Source organism: Cibotium barometz, chromosome 1 (assembly GCF_041138505.1).
Source record: "Cibotium barometz isolate CiBa-2024 chromosome 1, ASM4113850v1, whole genome shotgun sequence".
In the NCBI taxonomy this organism is placed as follows: domain Eukaryota; kingdom Viridiplantae; phylum Streptophyta; class Polypodiopsida; order Cyatheales; family Cibotiaceae; genus Cibotium; species Cibotium barometz.
In genome coordinates this window covers 17,774,413-17,789,939 of record NC_141046.1, presented here as the reverse complement: position 1 = coordinate 17,789,939, position 15,527 = coordinate 17,774,413, and the positions used below count along the sequence as shown (strand labels likewise).

Here is a 15,527-nt window from a genome sequence, read left to right as displayed (position 1 = left end):
AATATTGACATGTTGAGGCTTGGGGAAGGAGGGCTTGCAAGATCGGTGGTTGCAAGTCATTTAAACTTGTATCCCTCCATTGTTGTGCTTGAAACTCCTCTGGTAATCTACGTTGATTTGGTCCTCTCTCTGGTATTCTCACATTAAGAAGATTATGGCGTTGGGGTGTAATTCCCACAATTTGTTTCATTAAGCATCGTCTAAAGTAAGAGCGGCATATCCAACAAATATGTGAAGCTTCTCCTAATACGAGTTGTGCACACTCTTGACAATGTGAAAATGGGTGATGCTGTTGATAGAATAACGTGACAAAGTGATGCCCACAGCAATTTTCACCTAAGGGAGCATAGAAGTACCTAGAATGAGTTTGAAACGGAGGAGCACTATAACCCCCGCGATGATCAGGTCGAGTACTATCAGGGTCAATGCATGGTGGACATGTATCTCGCCAAATATCCATCAGGAGTTATCTGGACGTAGAACAATGAAATTTAGAACACTCATATCCATCATTACAATTCCAATCAAAAACAAGATTATCTCAAAAAGAACACATCTTCTAAAGGCATAAGGAACTACATTATTCAAACATTGATCTACCAAAGAGCTTCAATTGTAGTGTTAATGCCTTATCTTTGGTTTTAGGTATATCCTTTTTAAGAGGTGGGAATTTTAGCAATTGTCTTGGAATTTGAGCAAGATAAGAGGATTTAGGCATTGAAATGCTAGAATCTATGCTCAAATGATACTCATTTGGACTTGTCTTAGGTACACAAGTTGATGGTTGAATTGTGTAATAAGGAGAAATTGGGACAACCGGTGTTTCAATACATGTTTTAGGAAGATAAACACAAGTAGATTTGTAGGTGCTATCACAGCCACCTATCCTATCTTGAAGAGTTTGTGTTGAGTTCTTTTTGCACCCACTGATATGGAAAATCAAGGGTGGCTTTTGGAATCTTTTTAAAACACTCTTTTACCCCTAGCAAAGCATGGCATTTTGGAAGCCAAATTGCTGTTGCACCCTCATAATAGCCTTGTGCTTTAAGAACATGTTTTGGGACCCATCGAGTAACAATCCGAGGTTTAGGCTTGGAAATGATGTGCTTTTTAGGAGGCTTAGCAATTGGATTAGATGGTATTAGTTTGTACGCATCTTTGGGTAGCCAAATTGATAATTCCTTCTTGCCTGGCCTTCTTTGAGTAGCAACTAGAGTAGTTGGAACATGCCAGCCATGGCCCTCACTTGAGTACTCATCAATTATCCACATCATTTGTTTTGGAGCTTCAAGAGCAGATTTTGAGAGTGGGTTGTGTAAGGTAGAAACATTACCCTTTTGACATGATAAAGCTCGTGGAGTAGCAGATCCCAAGATGCAATCAGAATTAATTTGCAACTTGTATTGTCTATTCTTCCAATCTAATGAGCAATTGGTAGCACTTAACCACGATCTACCGAGAACAGCCTCTACTACTGCCTTGGACTTACGTGCCACATAAAAGGGCACTGACATCTGGTGATCCTGAATGGACATCATAATAGCACATTTTCCCTCTATAGGGTTATCTTCCCCTGAGAAGCTTCGTAAGTCAATAGGAATGTGTACAAGTGTGGGTTGACCCAAGGCTTTCCATGTGTCAAACGAGAGAACATTATAATCTGCACCAGAGTCAGAGAACATTATAATCTGCACCAGAGTCAATTAAGGCAGAGACAAAGTAGGTAGTCTCATGAAGATGAAGGCACACTTGAATATTGAATGGATCGACATATAGTTCATCAGAGTTCAACTGTATGGCCAACATAGAAGCTTTGCGACGCTCCTTGGCTTTTGCAACTCTAGCTTTAGCCTCCTCTTGAGCCTGACGTTTAAGTAGGTCAAGTGCTTCCTTCCGTGTTTGTGCAGCATGCATCTGTTGAAGCATGGCTTCAGTTAATGGTTCATTGTATTTCTTGAGACGACTTCCATTAATGAAGTTAGGCATTTGCTCACCTTCTAGTGTCTCTAAACGCATTGCACCACTTGGAGTAAGCTCATTAATCACAAACGGTCCTAGGCCACGTTTCTTGAGCTTTCTCTTATGCTTCTTAAGTGTGTACAAGAGCACAAGGTCTCCTTTTTTGAATCGGCCAGTTGTTACATTTCTATCATACCATTGCTTCTGTCTCCTCTTCTCAGCATACATCCCCATTACCGCCAATAAGCGGGTCTCATCAAGCTTTTCCAATTCGTCAACTCATTGTGAAAGCTCATGACCAGTCCAATCCAATTGTTTAGCTACTCGTAGAGTAGGTACAAGAAATTCAATGGGAAGAATTGCATCTAGCCCAAAAGCAAGCTCAAATGGGGTTGTTCCCACAGATGTTTTATAGGCTATCCTATATGCCCAAAGAACTGAGTGCAACTTTTGCTCCCAATCAGTCCTATGTCCCTCAACAATCTTTGTGAGTGCTGTGCAGAGAATCTTGTTAGTACTCTCAGCTTGTCCATTGGTCTGCTGGGGATGATAGGGTGCAGAATGCTTGTGAATTACCATAAATTCTTGAAGCAAAAACTCTATGACCTCATTCACAAAGTGTACACCTTGATCACTAACGATTTCAATGGGTAAGCCATAGCGTGTAAACACGTACTCATACAAGAACTTGGCTGTGGTTCTGGCATCATTTTTTACTGTAGCCTTTGCCTCTACCCATTTGGTCAAATAGTCGGTTTGCGACTATAATATATTCTGCATGCGTGTGACGAGGTGGAGGTTTAATGGGACCGACAAAATCAATACCCCATTTTGCAAAAGCACGTGTGCTTAACATAGGCCGCAATGGCATATTGTCCTTTGTGATGGGAGGTTTGGTCCTTTGACAAACGTCACAACGTTTCACATATTCTTCGGCATCCATTTGTAAGGTTGGCCACCAAAGCCCAGACCACCTAATCAACTTAGCTGTGGTATTGCCCGAAAAGTGTCCACCCCCAACACCTGCATGTGCATGAGTTAAGATTTTCAAGTAGTCAGCTTCACATACACACATGCGTAAGTTGCCATCCTTGCCCCTCTTGTAGAGTTGGCCCTCTATCAGCATATAGTTTGCCGCTTCAACTTTAATAGCATGCTTTCGATGTTTAGGAATTTTTTGATCCATATGACCATGCTGAAGATAGTCCACAAGATACTTACTCCAACTTGGTGTAGTTGAAATTTGGAATAATGTGACATTATGAATTGGCTGTTGAATTTGACATGAAGCACATTTACGAACAAATTTTTCAGCATCCGCATGCATGGTAGGCCGCCATTGCCCATCCTAAGATATATGTGTTACAACTTACACATAGTGATGTTGTGGTCCTATGCGGACACCATCGATAAGAGGATATCTCTAGTTTGTGACTTTTATTGATGTGACTACTCTAGGCACAGCAACGGTGCATTCACTGAAAGCAAAGTCAAAGGTCTTTATGTGCTTTAGACATTTTGTTTCTATGAAAATGTGTATACATGTAATGTCAGCACCCTTTGTAAATAGTTATGGATAAATAAGGGAATATACCTCAGTGTTCTTAAGAATCATCCAATGTGTCGTTTAACATCACATAATATATCCAAGCTAACTAGGCATTAGTGATGTTGCATGCAACATTAAAAGAGAGGTTTTGTGAGATGTGTCTAATATACAACAATGTTATTGTTGCCCCCATCACCCTAAATGTTTTTAGTAATCTATGACATTATAGTTGACATTTAAAACTTGTAGTGTGGTTTCTCACATAACATAAAGCAAAATAAACTTATGGGTAGGATAGGCAGCCCATGGTCATAAAATATTGATTTTCTAAGATATGATGGCTTTCATTTCATATTATATTTTAAGATAGTGGAGAATAAAGGAGATAAAGAGGGAGTTGGATGAAGTCAACATGACAATAGAGGCTAACAAGTTTTGTTAAAGAAGCTAGTGGACTTCTAGTTTGGAGCATAAGACCTTCGAGATTTACTTGGCTTATGCTCAGCCCCAAAATACCTTTCATGCATTTTATTATCAATTTACTTTAATTTTTCCTTTAAAAATTATGAGTCTTAATTTTGATTAAAGTGTAATCATTACAGTAAAGTATTTGCAAGGATGAAATAAATAGCTTTTGATTTATCATACAAGTGATGCTATGAAAGTGTTGTATATTTAAAAATAATAATAAATTTTGTTGGGGTGTTATGATTGACTTAAACACACAAATTCAACATATCACAACTACAAAGTTCTTCAAAAAATGTAAAAGCTACATTGATTCTTTATTATACGAGTGATTCTATGAAAGTGTTGTATATTTAAAAATAATAATAAATTTTATTGGATGTTATAATTGATTTTCTAAACTTACATTTATTTTATTATACGAGTGATGTCATGAAAGTGTTGTATATTTAAAAATGATAATAAGTTTTGTTGGGTGTTATGATTGATTTTCTAAACACACAAAATTCAACATATTACAACTATATAAAGTTCTTTAAAAAATGTAAAATTTTACAAAAAGCAAGTAAAACATCTATAAATATCTTACTTGTAACCTACCATGTGGCAAGCAAAGGATAGCTCCACTTGGCAAGAGAAGGAGAGATCTTTCACATGAAGGAGAAAGGAGAATTTGTTTAATTTTTATAAGTATTTTTTACACATGCCTACATGCATTGGGGCTCACAATTAGTTGTCACCATCAAGTCATTTGCTCATTGAATGAGTATATATATATGTATGTATGTATAGGAGAGTTTCACATTTTTGAACTTTTAAAAAGGAACGTTCTTTTCCACAAGCCTACATGCATTGGGGCTCACAATTAGTTGTCACCATCAAGTCATTTGCTCATTGAATGAGTTATATATATATATAAATATATATATATATATATACACACACACACATACACACACATATACACACATACACACACACACACATATATTAGAGAGTTTCTCATTTGCTCATTTGTTTTCCCTCGCACACATAGATGCACACACACACAGTCTTATATTATGTGCACATGTGTGTGAGAGAGAACACACACACACACACATATATATATATATGTATTTATAGGTATGTATATATGTATATATAAATATATCTATATGTATGCCAACATAAACACATGCATGTGCATGCACACAACGCACCACACACACACACACACACACACACACATACATGCACACAAAAAACATACACATACACACAAGAAAACACATAAACATGCACATACAAAAATATGCACACTTACACGCACACACTTACTTGACCTCACACATACACATACATGCGTATAAACTTACATATATATACACGTATACACACACTCAAATACACAAATACATGTGCACACACATTGATAGGCACACATGAATACATAGATGCATGCACATACACATTTGCACGTGTACATGCACACAATCTCATAGATCACATATGCACATGCACACACATAGACACAAAAATGTCCACATAAAAATTTTACATGCATGCACACACATATACATTCGCATATGTGCACACGTTCATATATATATATGTGTGTGTGTGTGTGTGTGTATGTATGTATGTATGTATGTATGTAAATAATATATATATTTATTTATATATATTATATTATATTATATTATATAGAGTATAATATGTATATAACTATATAATATAATATATATATATATATATACACATACATATATGTAATATACATATACATATATGTATATATGTATATATATATATATATGTATGTATGTATGTATGTATATATATGTATATACATATATATGTATATATATGTATATACATATATATGTATATACATATATATGTATATACATATATATGTATATATATATATACATATATATGTATATACATATACATATATATGTATATACATATATATGTATATATATGTATATACATATATATGTATATACATATATATGTATATACATATATATGTATATATATATATACATATATATGTATATACATATATATGTATATACATATATATATATATACATATATGTATATGTATATATATAATGTACATATACACACACATATATATATGTATACATATATGTATATTATATATATAATGTACATATACATATACATATATATATGTGTGTATGTACATATACATATATGTATATGTATATGTACATTATATATATATATACATATATGTATATGTATATATGTATATGTATATACATATACAGATACATACATATGTACACATGTATATGTATATACATGTATGTATATATACATACATGTATATATACATACATGTATATACATATACATGTGTACATATGTATGCATAACATACATATGTACACATGTATATGTATATACATGTATGTATATATACATGTATGTATATATACATACATGTATATACATATACATGTGTACATATGTATGCATACATGTGTACATATGTATGTATCTGTATATGTATATACATATACATATATATATATGTACATGTATATACATACATATGTATATGTATATATATATATATATATATATATAAACACCGGTTTACAATCTACCTACGGAAGGCGGGTCTCGCCCACTTGTAATATGTATAACAATGCAGTTCCTTGAAAAATTGTAATAAGGCACAAATTTCAAGCAAAGAAGGCATGCCACAAGTCAATATTGTATTATTTGTGAGAATACAATTTGCCTCTCTATTCTTATTTAAAACGCAGAAAAATGAATTCAAATTTGCTTGAATTATGACCATGCAAAGATGACCCACATTGTTTTGGGAGAATGAAAACGACTGCATTCATTTATATAATGTTCTCAAAGGATGAGAGGTGGTGGTGAAGACAACTGCTAATGCCTCAAATCTTGCAAATGTCGTCGACAAAAGAGTGCAAGTTCGTGCGGGAAGGACCGACCACAGCTTGTCTGGCTGAATCGCTGAGCTTGGTCGCCCGTGCTCTCATCTCTTCTGCGTTGGATCCTTCCATCAACTGCCTCACGGCACTCTCAACATCTCCTCTGTTCGCCCGGTTCTGTGCATCCCGTTGAAGCTCAACCCCTACCTTCCATTCATGACTCACCAGCCAGCAATTGGTGACTTGGTCCGTCAGCCATGGCCACCCCAAGATGGGCACCCCAGCGCTGATGCTTTCAAGCGTGGAATTCCACCCGCAGTGTGAAAAGAATCCCCCGACGGCACCATGCGATAATACGAGGGGTTGGGGTGCCCAACGGATGACTTTGCCTCTTTGCTTGGTTTCCTCTAAGAACCCATCGGGTAAGGCTTCCAGCTCTGCGTTTGCAGTTTTGTCTGCAACTGAACCTACTCGGATAACCCAAAGGAAGCGTTGGTGGCTCGCAGCCAGGCCCAATGCGATCTCGTGCATTTGCTCAACGGAGGACTTCGTGAAGCTACCAAATGCAACGTAGATAACAGACTTTGGTGGCTGCATGTCCAGCCATTGCATGCACTCGTCCTCTTCTTCTTCCCACAAGCTTGCTCCGGACGTTAAATTACCCGCACCATGAGCTACTTCAGGAGCTGGGTTATCCCCTGCAGCAAGGAAAGCTAGGGGTATGAGAGGGCCGACCACTCTCAGCTTGTGAGCCAAGGCCTTGCAAGCCTCTGGTTCCAAGTCTTCAAAGGAGTTGCCGATCACACCAGCAGCTTCTCCAATGTGGCTGAAACGATGATTCAGCAAATCTTTCATCCAGTCGAGGCCTTGCTTTCCAAGGGGAGACTCGAAGGGCAAGTCTGCAGGGTGTATAGGGGACAAACCTGGTATACATGTCACAAGATCCATGGAAGGCCTTGGCCCCGCTCCTTTTACTGCACACGAACACAAGCGAGAGTTAGCTACTCATAAGTTTACTGCACAGGGACATGCATTAGAAATCTATACCATTGTCCTCGAAAGGGTCGTAGCCGGACGATATTAGGGCGTCTAAATGGTAGTAGATTGAGAACACGGAAGCGCACTGCGGCCAGAAGACGAAGTCCGGAAGGTGGGCTTTACGGGCCAGGCTGCTCGTCCAGCGCAGGGTGAAATCGCCCACGACGCAGGTCACCGGATGGCCTTCGAGAGCCAGCGTGTGAACGAGTTCTAACACGGCGACTTCCAGATTGTTGTTAATAGCGTCCGCGAGCTCGCTGCTCCAGGCATCCCTGTTGAACTCCGGTGGCAAGCCGTCCGGGATGGCCACCAGTCGCAGGTTGTCGCTGGGTAAACGACCCTGCTGGGCGCGCAATATCATGGCGTGAACATGCTCTATGGTGGGTAAAGTCACACGCACGCCCAGCGCGGCTAGCCTCTTGCCAAGCTGCATGAGAGGGTTGATGTGGCCTTGAGCTGGGTAAGGCAGAAGCAATGCATGGGGACGCAGGGCTACACAATTTGAAGAAGAATCGTTTTCCCCCTTGTTGGTTGTGTACGCAGGGAAAGGGGATGCCATCGAGAGAGTGAGAGATTGGGCGACAGAAAAATTGCTTGGTTCACTTTGCAAGACCCGTCACGTCTCTTCCGGATATTCCCGATAAAAGGAAATCTCCAAATGATCCTCTCCCTCTCTCACACACATATTCCAATCACATCGTATATTACATCACTACGCAATTGTCCTAACCTTTCTTGGAAGGCCTTTCTCATAAGTGGTGGAGTTCCCAAGGATTCGGACCTTGATGAGCCTTGGAATAATGAATTGAATCGGCTTCAATAACTCTCCTTCAAAGTTTATGAACAAGGTTAAATCGTTGAGTAATTAATGGCTTGCATTTTTTATTCACGCAATTGTTGTACTAAAATTGGTAATTATTGTATAGAGCTTGGTATCTTGATCGCTCACATTCGTAGTTTGTTGGTTGTATGTCATATAGAGATTGGTAGGTATTATAGAGAGATTGGTTTTACGTTAAGAGAATTTGGCAATGACCAATGAAGACAATAGTGCATAAGTTAAGGCTAGTAGCAAGTTAGGGTGCCCGTGATATTAGAAGGTTTTTTGTGATCACATAGGCTATGTGGCCTCCCACTTATACCTCAATCAAGGTCTTACAAAAATTTTACCAATCTGAGCCAAACAAATGGTGCAGTGTGGAGGTTTAGTGAGATCATGATTAAGATCTTGTGCCAAACAAGCCGTCCACACAAGGCCATATATTCAAGATTTTGTTGAATCTTGAACTCATTTGGCTTCAATGAGATCTTGATACTCTCCACATGGGCCATAGGGATGAATTAATAACAAAGACCCATTTTCCACGTCGTGTGTCATGTGTGTCACTTATTGCGTAGGCAACTATACCTTGATTGATTGAGGTCTTGGGGTGTCCCATTAGATCCTTTAGGACAACATTAAAGTGGCATTTCATTCCATGTGGCTTAGTTGAGGTTTCGCTAAAGGACTTTGTCCATAGCCCAAAGCATCCACCACCAACTCCTAACAATCCCCCCTCCCCTTCCCCAACCCATAAATGCTAGCTACTTAAGAATCATGAGTCATGAGTTCTGGGGGTATGCATTCGTTATATTGTGAAGTTCTGGGGGTATGCATTCGTTATATTGTGAGTGAACTTTCTTGATAAAATTAGAGTTAGAGATGAATATCTCTAAACAATTAGAAAAATATAAAGAAAATAAATTTGTGATAAAAATAACATCTTTATGATAGAGATCTCTAAAAGTAGGTCGTCTTTTGCATACGGCCAATTTTATCAAAACAAGTTGTAGACCAGGCATATTCCTGTAAATTTAAGTACTAACTCGACTATATTCTGACGAAAAACCTAAGAGTTATAGTGGCTGCAAGTTGCAGGCTTGTACTTGCATGTACAGGGAGCCAAGACAGGCTGAGACAAGCAATCATCAGGGAGTCTCACTTTCTCTTATTGTATGTTTTAATTATTTCATAAGTGTGTGTGTGTGTGTGTGAGAGAGAGAGAGAGAGAGAGAGAGATATTAAACATGGTTTCTAAGAATTGCAGGTTCGTTGGATGAAGCTCTATTTTCGTTCCATCTTCTCTTTTCTCCTTTGATGATAAGATGTATTGATTGTATCAAATTATTTCATACCTTAATAAATCATCAAAATACTTGGGGATGCCCATGGCTTAGAGATAACTAGACTTGAGTACGGGTTAGTACTCATGATTGCTGTTGGGTGTTAGTAGTTGTTGTGAGCTGCTTATTGTCACACATGCTGATGGACACTTGGTATAGTTGAAGAGAGTGTGAGAATGTGTTGCTCATTAGGCCAAGCTGAATATGGCATGAATATAAGGCAATGGATCAAGATGGTTGATATTTTAACAATAATATCGGTCTTTTAGTATGATGGGTATGTTTCTTACCAACTTTTTTAAAAAAAAAAACTTAACAACATGCATAAATTGTTGATGATTTTGGTAGGACATGCTAATCACATTTTACTGGTAATATATGATCTTCTCATTTTCCAATGTACCATGTGCACAACCGTGCTGGTTTGTAGGACTTTTCTTTTGTCAAATTTCAAGACTAGGTTTGCAAGCTATGCAAAACTGAGGAGAATTTTGCTTTCTTAACTGGGAGGACTATTATTTGATTGAACTTTCTAGATAAAATTAGAGTTAGAGATGAGAGTATATGAATATCTCTAAACAATTAAAAAATATAAAGAAAATAAATTTGTTGATAAGAATAGCATCTTTATGATAGAGATGCCTAAAAATAGGTCAACTTTTGCATACGGCCGAATTTTGCAAAATAGCCTGTGAAGAGTTGTAGACCAGGTCTATTCCCATAAATTGAAGTATCAACTCAACTATATTCTAGCAAAAAGCTAGAGAGTTAGAGTGGCTGCAAGTTGTAGGCCTGTACCTTCAACTTGCAGGTATAGTGGCTGCACGTTGCAAAGCCTGTACCTGCATACAGGGATCCAGGATAGGCATCAATTCCATCAAGGGTGTTAAAACTCGTGAACCATTCGCGGGAATAGGAGCCACTAGGGTGTGAACCTTGGTGGCTCTTTTGGAGACATATAATGGGTGTGAACCCTCATGGAGCACTCAAGGGAATAGGAGCCATCAAGGTGTGAACCTTGTCCTCGAGGGAATAGGAGCCACCAGGGTGTGGACATTGGTGGCTCCCTCAGAGACATATAATGGGTCCAACTCATGTGATTGGGAGTTATACTTGAGGCATGGACATCAAGGGTTAGTAGATTTTAGTTATGGATTCAATTACCTAAAGGGTTGGTAGATTTCATCTATGGATTCAATTCTGTAACAACATGTTTAATCCCCTTGATTTGAATGTGTTAAATGCTCCTTGTTGGTGCACAATTTTTAAATAAACACTATTTTTGGATTGAATATTTTTTTATTTGTTGGAATCTTATAACTTTTTAGATGTTTTTTGGATTTTGTAATTTGTTTGAGTGTTTTGAATTATAGAATTTTTTCTTTTTCTTGCACAATGGTGGATGTTGGCTTAGCAAGACAAGAGAGACTCATTTGCATGAAAATAGCCTCTTAATAAATGAAGTGTAAATGTTTAGCCAATCCAATTTAGGCCCATCGAACAAAAAATTAAAAACCCATCACCAAGTAGCAAGAGGCTAGGAAGAATAGCCCTGCAACCAAAAGCACAACAAAGAAAGCCAACCAACATCAAAATGCAAAAGCCACTAGCAAGACACAACCACCAGCAAATGAAGCAACTGGCACACCCAAACCATCCACTAGTAGTAAAGCCCAAGATGCCCACCAAGAAGCCGAGAAGAAGAAGACACCACAACATAAGCAACGGCAATCACTCACCACAAAGTAACACTGACATCAACCCTCTTCCCAACAAATTGGTAAGGAAGGTTTAAAAAATTTAACCCTCCTTTTATTGCTTATATTAGCTCCCTACTTAGTGGGTAGAGAGTGCTCCCACAAAGGGTAGAGAGTGCTCCCACAAAGGGTAGAGAAATGGGATCATTTTTTAAGTTACATGCCTGGATAGTCCAAAAACATACCCCAAAAAATCTAAGAGCTTCTAACCAAAAAGTCAAAAAACCTACACCAAATCCTACACACATCCATGTTCCATGAACCTAAATAACCCGCCCATTCTCGACGAGCAGGCACAATTAGTGCACTAAGCACATGTACGACTTGCACCCACCATTGCGACTGTTATTGTCACATAGCCTTTGTCCATTTATTGAGCCCTTTTTTTGCTACGTCCACCCCTCTTTCTTGTAGGTGCAATTCACACAAAACAATTGTGCACATACTAAAAAACTAAGGACATACTAAAAAAACTAACGACTATGAACATATTAAAAAACTAAGGACTTAATCCCTACATAAGGAACATCCAAGGAGGCACCCTGGCTGGGAGCCATGCCCACCTCATCCTCATTCCATAGGGAACCTAGAATGCGGCCTTTAGATCTTCTTGACCCATTCGCCAAAATGGCAGTCACCATAAGGATAATCCATGTTGCTCCCAAGACCTCGACAAGCTCTGCAAAGATTGAGGAACCCTCATTCACATGTGCAAAGTCAAAACTACCCTCAAAAAACCACTTTAGGGTTACATATCTATCATGGAAAAATGTTATACCATTTTTCAAGTACCCGAAGTAACCCCTTACCTCAACAAGGTCGACCTTATGGCCTTTCGAAACCAACCTTCATGGGGCTTGGATCTCCCTCTTACCCTACACTTCATTGATTCCTATTATAATACAGATACTTTGTTGAGTCCTATTATAATACAGATACTTTGTTAAGGTCATGATGTCGGATGGATTGTATCTCATCAAAATTCCTGGAAAGGGTTTAGCACCTAGACATCAGCAAAGAATGTCTCAATTCCAATGGGACTAAACTTGAGGTTATGATGTCAGATGGGTGTCATATCTCATCAAAATTTCACATCAAGAAAGGAGACATGGCCAAGGTTTGGCACCTAGACATCACTAAAGAATGCCTCAATTCTAATGGGACTAAATTTAAAGACATCATAGTCCCCCAATTACTACCCTTGCCTCTTTGTGCTCACTTTCCTCACTCATCAAAAGGCTAAAGATCATCACAAAAGGGCATCACTCACCATCCTAGCCAAGCTGCTCTCATGCCACTGAAAATTTGGACGTAAGCCTTTTACCAAACAATGAACTCCAAGGCTCATGCAAGAACTCGACAAGCAAGGTACACTACATCCATATGCTTTTAAAGATCCTATATCATGCCATCGAAAAGAGCTTCCACCCCCAACCTTGCATAGCCCTCGCCTAGATTATGAAGCAATGTCTCTTTGATAACCCCAAGCCTCAATTCTACCCAAAGAGGAAAAATCTAGAGACAACCTGAAACCTCTCAGTTTCCTCACCAAGGCCAAACCATGAAGGAACCTTCAACCACCCACATGCCTCTTGCATAAGTGCAACCATAATAGCTACCTCTAGAAGCAACATACCTCATTCTCCAATCCACTCAGGAAGGAGGATCCTATTAGCTTTGCAAGTGATATGTTTGAGTCATATTGATGAGGAGGAGGATCCTATCAGCTTTGCAAGAGTGATATGTTTGAGTTATATTGAGTCACGGGACTTCTTTGTATAGGTCCCACATCAAGGAGAGATGCTTGGAGCCCAAGCCAAAGATGACCCCACCTAGAAAGTCACCAAAGGCTCCCCCACCCTCCATAAATCCATCACTCCCACATCATCCTAACCTATAACACCTACTTCAATCGGCCTTCCACCATTGAGGGACCATCCCATACCCACCTGTATAAAACTCTCAAGGATGCCATAGATTAGTCTCTCATGGACCACCTTATCCCACAAGGCCCGACTCATAATGCTCCCCCAAGCACTTCAGAAATTGATACTCATCATTGGTGGGTTGAGTGCAGATGAGTTATCGAGCTCAACTAGTGTTGTGAACATTGATGACCCGCTTGGGTGATAGCTTCCACACTTCTATCACTAGCATGCTTGGTGAGATTATGGTTGATATGCTACCAGTGGATAGTAACCTATGTGATAGCCATATTTGGATTACTAGAGTATGGCATAGTTATAACACCGGCTTATATAGTTGGGTTCACACTATGGATTGACCATTATATGTTATAGTAGTAGGAGATTACTTTCCCTTATAGTATGTAATCTTATCTCTTTATGTTAATGGTTATAGAGAAGAGAAGAAGATAGAAGAAAATTCAACCATCTCTCTCCTGTGTCTTGCTCTCTCTCTTGCGTATGTGTTTGCTTTTTGTAAGAAACTCAAGTTCTCCCTCTCCCCCCCACATTCTCTTTATGGTATCAGAGCTTCGGTTCATGTGAGAGCTAAGGAGGAAATCAAGAGGCAAGAACAAGGTAAGCAAGGAAGTGGTACATGGGTAAGGATATTCCCATCTCTTTCCCTCTTTGATTTTGGAGCAACGCCTTTGGTAGCTACTACGAGAGCTACAGCCAGCAGACCGGGAAGTCATTGTCTTATATTGAGACATCCTCTTGGGTGAAGGAAGAAGACCATATTGTGTAGATTGAACACAATATGGTCTTCTTTCTTGATGAATGAAGAAGACCATATTGTGTTTAATTGACTATGTTAACAATTAACTATGCTAACTACATTTTTATGTATTTCAATATGATTCGAGCATGTTTTTGGGACCCATCGTAGCTTTACAAGTTTTTTGTATGCACTCTGTAAAGTGTCAATTTTGAATGTGTATGCCCAATTTGTAGTTCAGTGCAAAGTTGCAAAGAACAAATTTGGTTGCAAGATAGTCTATGCAAAGAATCTAAGTGTTACAGGTGTTCACGGATGTATGTGTATGTGACTAGTTCACATACACATACAGTGGCATTATAGAAGATTTACAATACCCTTATGTTAAAGCTTACAGATTTGCTGCAAGTGTAAGAAGGTTTTTTGCAAGAACCTTTTTATAAGTTGTTACAAGTAAAGATGTCTAATAGCTTTGTAAGTAAAGATGTGTAATAGTTTATTTTGTAAGTTACTCTACTGCAAGTAAAGATGTCTAATAGTTTATCACACAAATTGTGAGCAAGAAGTAGGGTAAGAATAACTTCCAAGCATGGAAGTTCAGGATGATCAATTATCTTATAGGAAAAGGATATTGGGAGTTCGTCACAAGTGATAAAAAGGAGCCATAGATTGTTGAAAAAAATTCCATCCCTCAATAAGTGCAAGCATATAAAGCATGTTATGAAAGAGCCAGAAAGGTGATGTATTAGTTGTCTGTCACATAGTGTGATAGATTCAATGATTGTGCAAGTTGATGAATTATTAGACAAGCTAAGCGATGCTAAGGCTTTTAGTAAGATTGACTTCAAATCTGGCTACCACCAAGTGAGAATGGTGGTAGAGGATGTATATAAAATTGCTTTCCTGTAACACGGACAGGATGTAGGATACCCATTGTAAATATAGTACCTTTAGCACAATATGGCATATCCTTTGCAAGTATAA

The 15,527-nt window shown here is 38.5% G+C and overlaps 1 protein-coding gene across 1 annotated transcript; it reads right to left on the bottom strand.

Annotated features, from left to right (window-relative positions):
• Positions 1 to 6,701: 6,701 nt before the first annotated feature.
• On the bottom strand, positions 6,702 to 8,556 carry LOC147641671 (mogroside I-E synthase-like). Its single transcript, XM_086798061.1, has 2 exons — positions 7,951 to 8,556; positions 6,702 to 7,877 (listed from the first exon to the last, which is right to left on the bottom strand). The coding sequence occupies exons 1-2, from the start codon at positions 8,498 to 8,500 to the stop codon at positions 6,907 to 6,909; spliced, it is 1,521 nt and encodes a 506-aa protein (XP_086654187.1). The 5' UTR covers positions 8,501 to 8,556; the 3' UTR covers positions 6,702 to 6,906.
• Positions 8,557 to 15,527: the final 6,971 nt, after the last annotated feature.

What these genes read in the sequence shown, in the direction of transcription:
- LOC147641671 (XM_086798061.1), bottom strand. Translation starts at nt 8,500, where the DNA reads ATGGCATCCCCTTTCCCTGCGTACACAACCAACAAGGGGGAAAACGAT. An exon ending in CGACCCTTTCGAGGACAATG is followed by an intron (nt 7,878 to 7,950) that starts GTATAGATTTCT and finishes GTTCGTGTGCAG; the next exon opens with TAAAAGGAGCGGGGCCAAGG.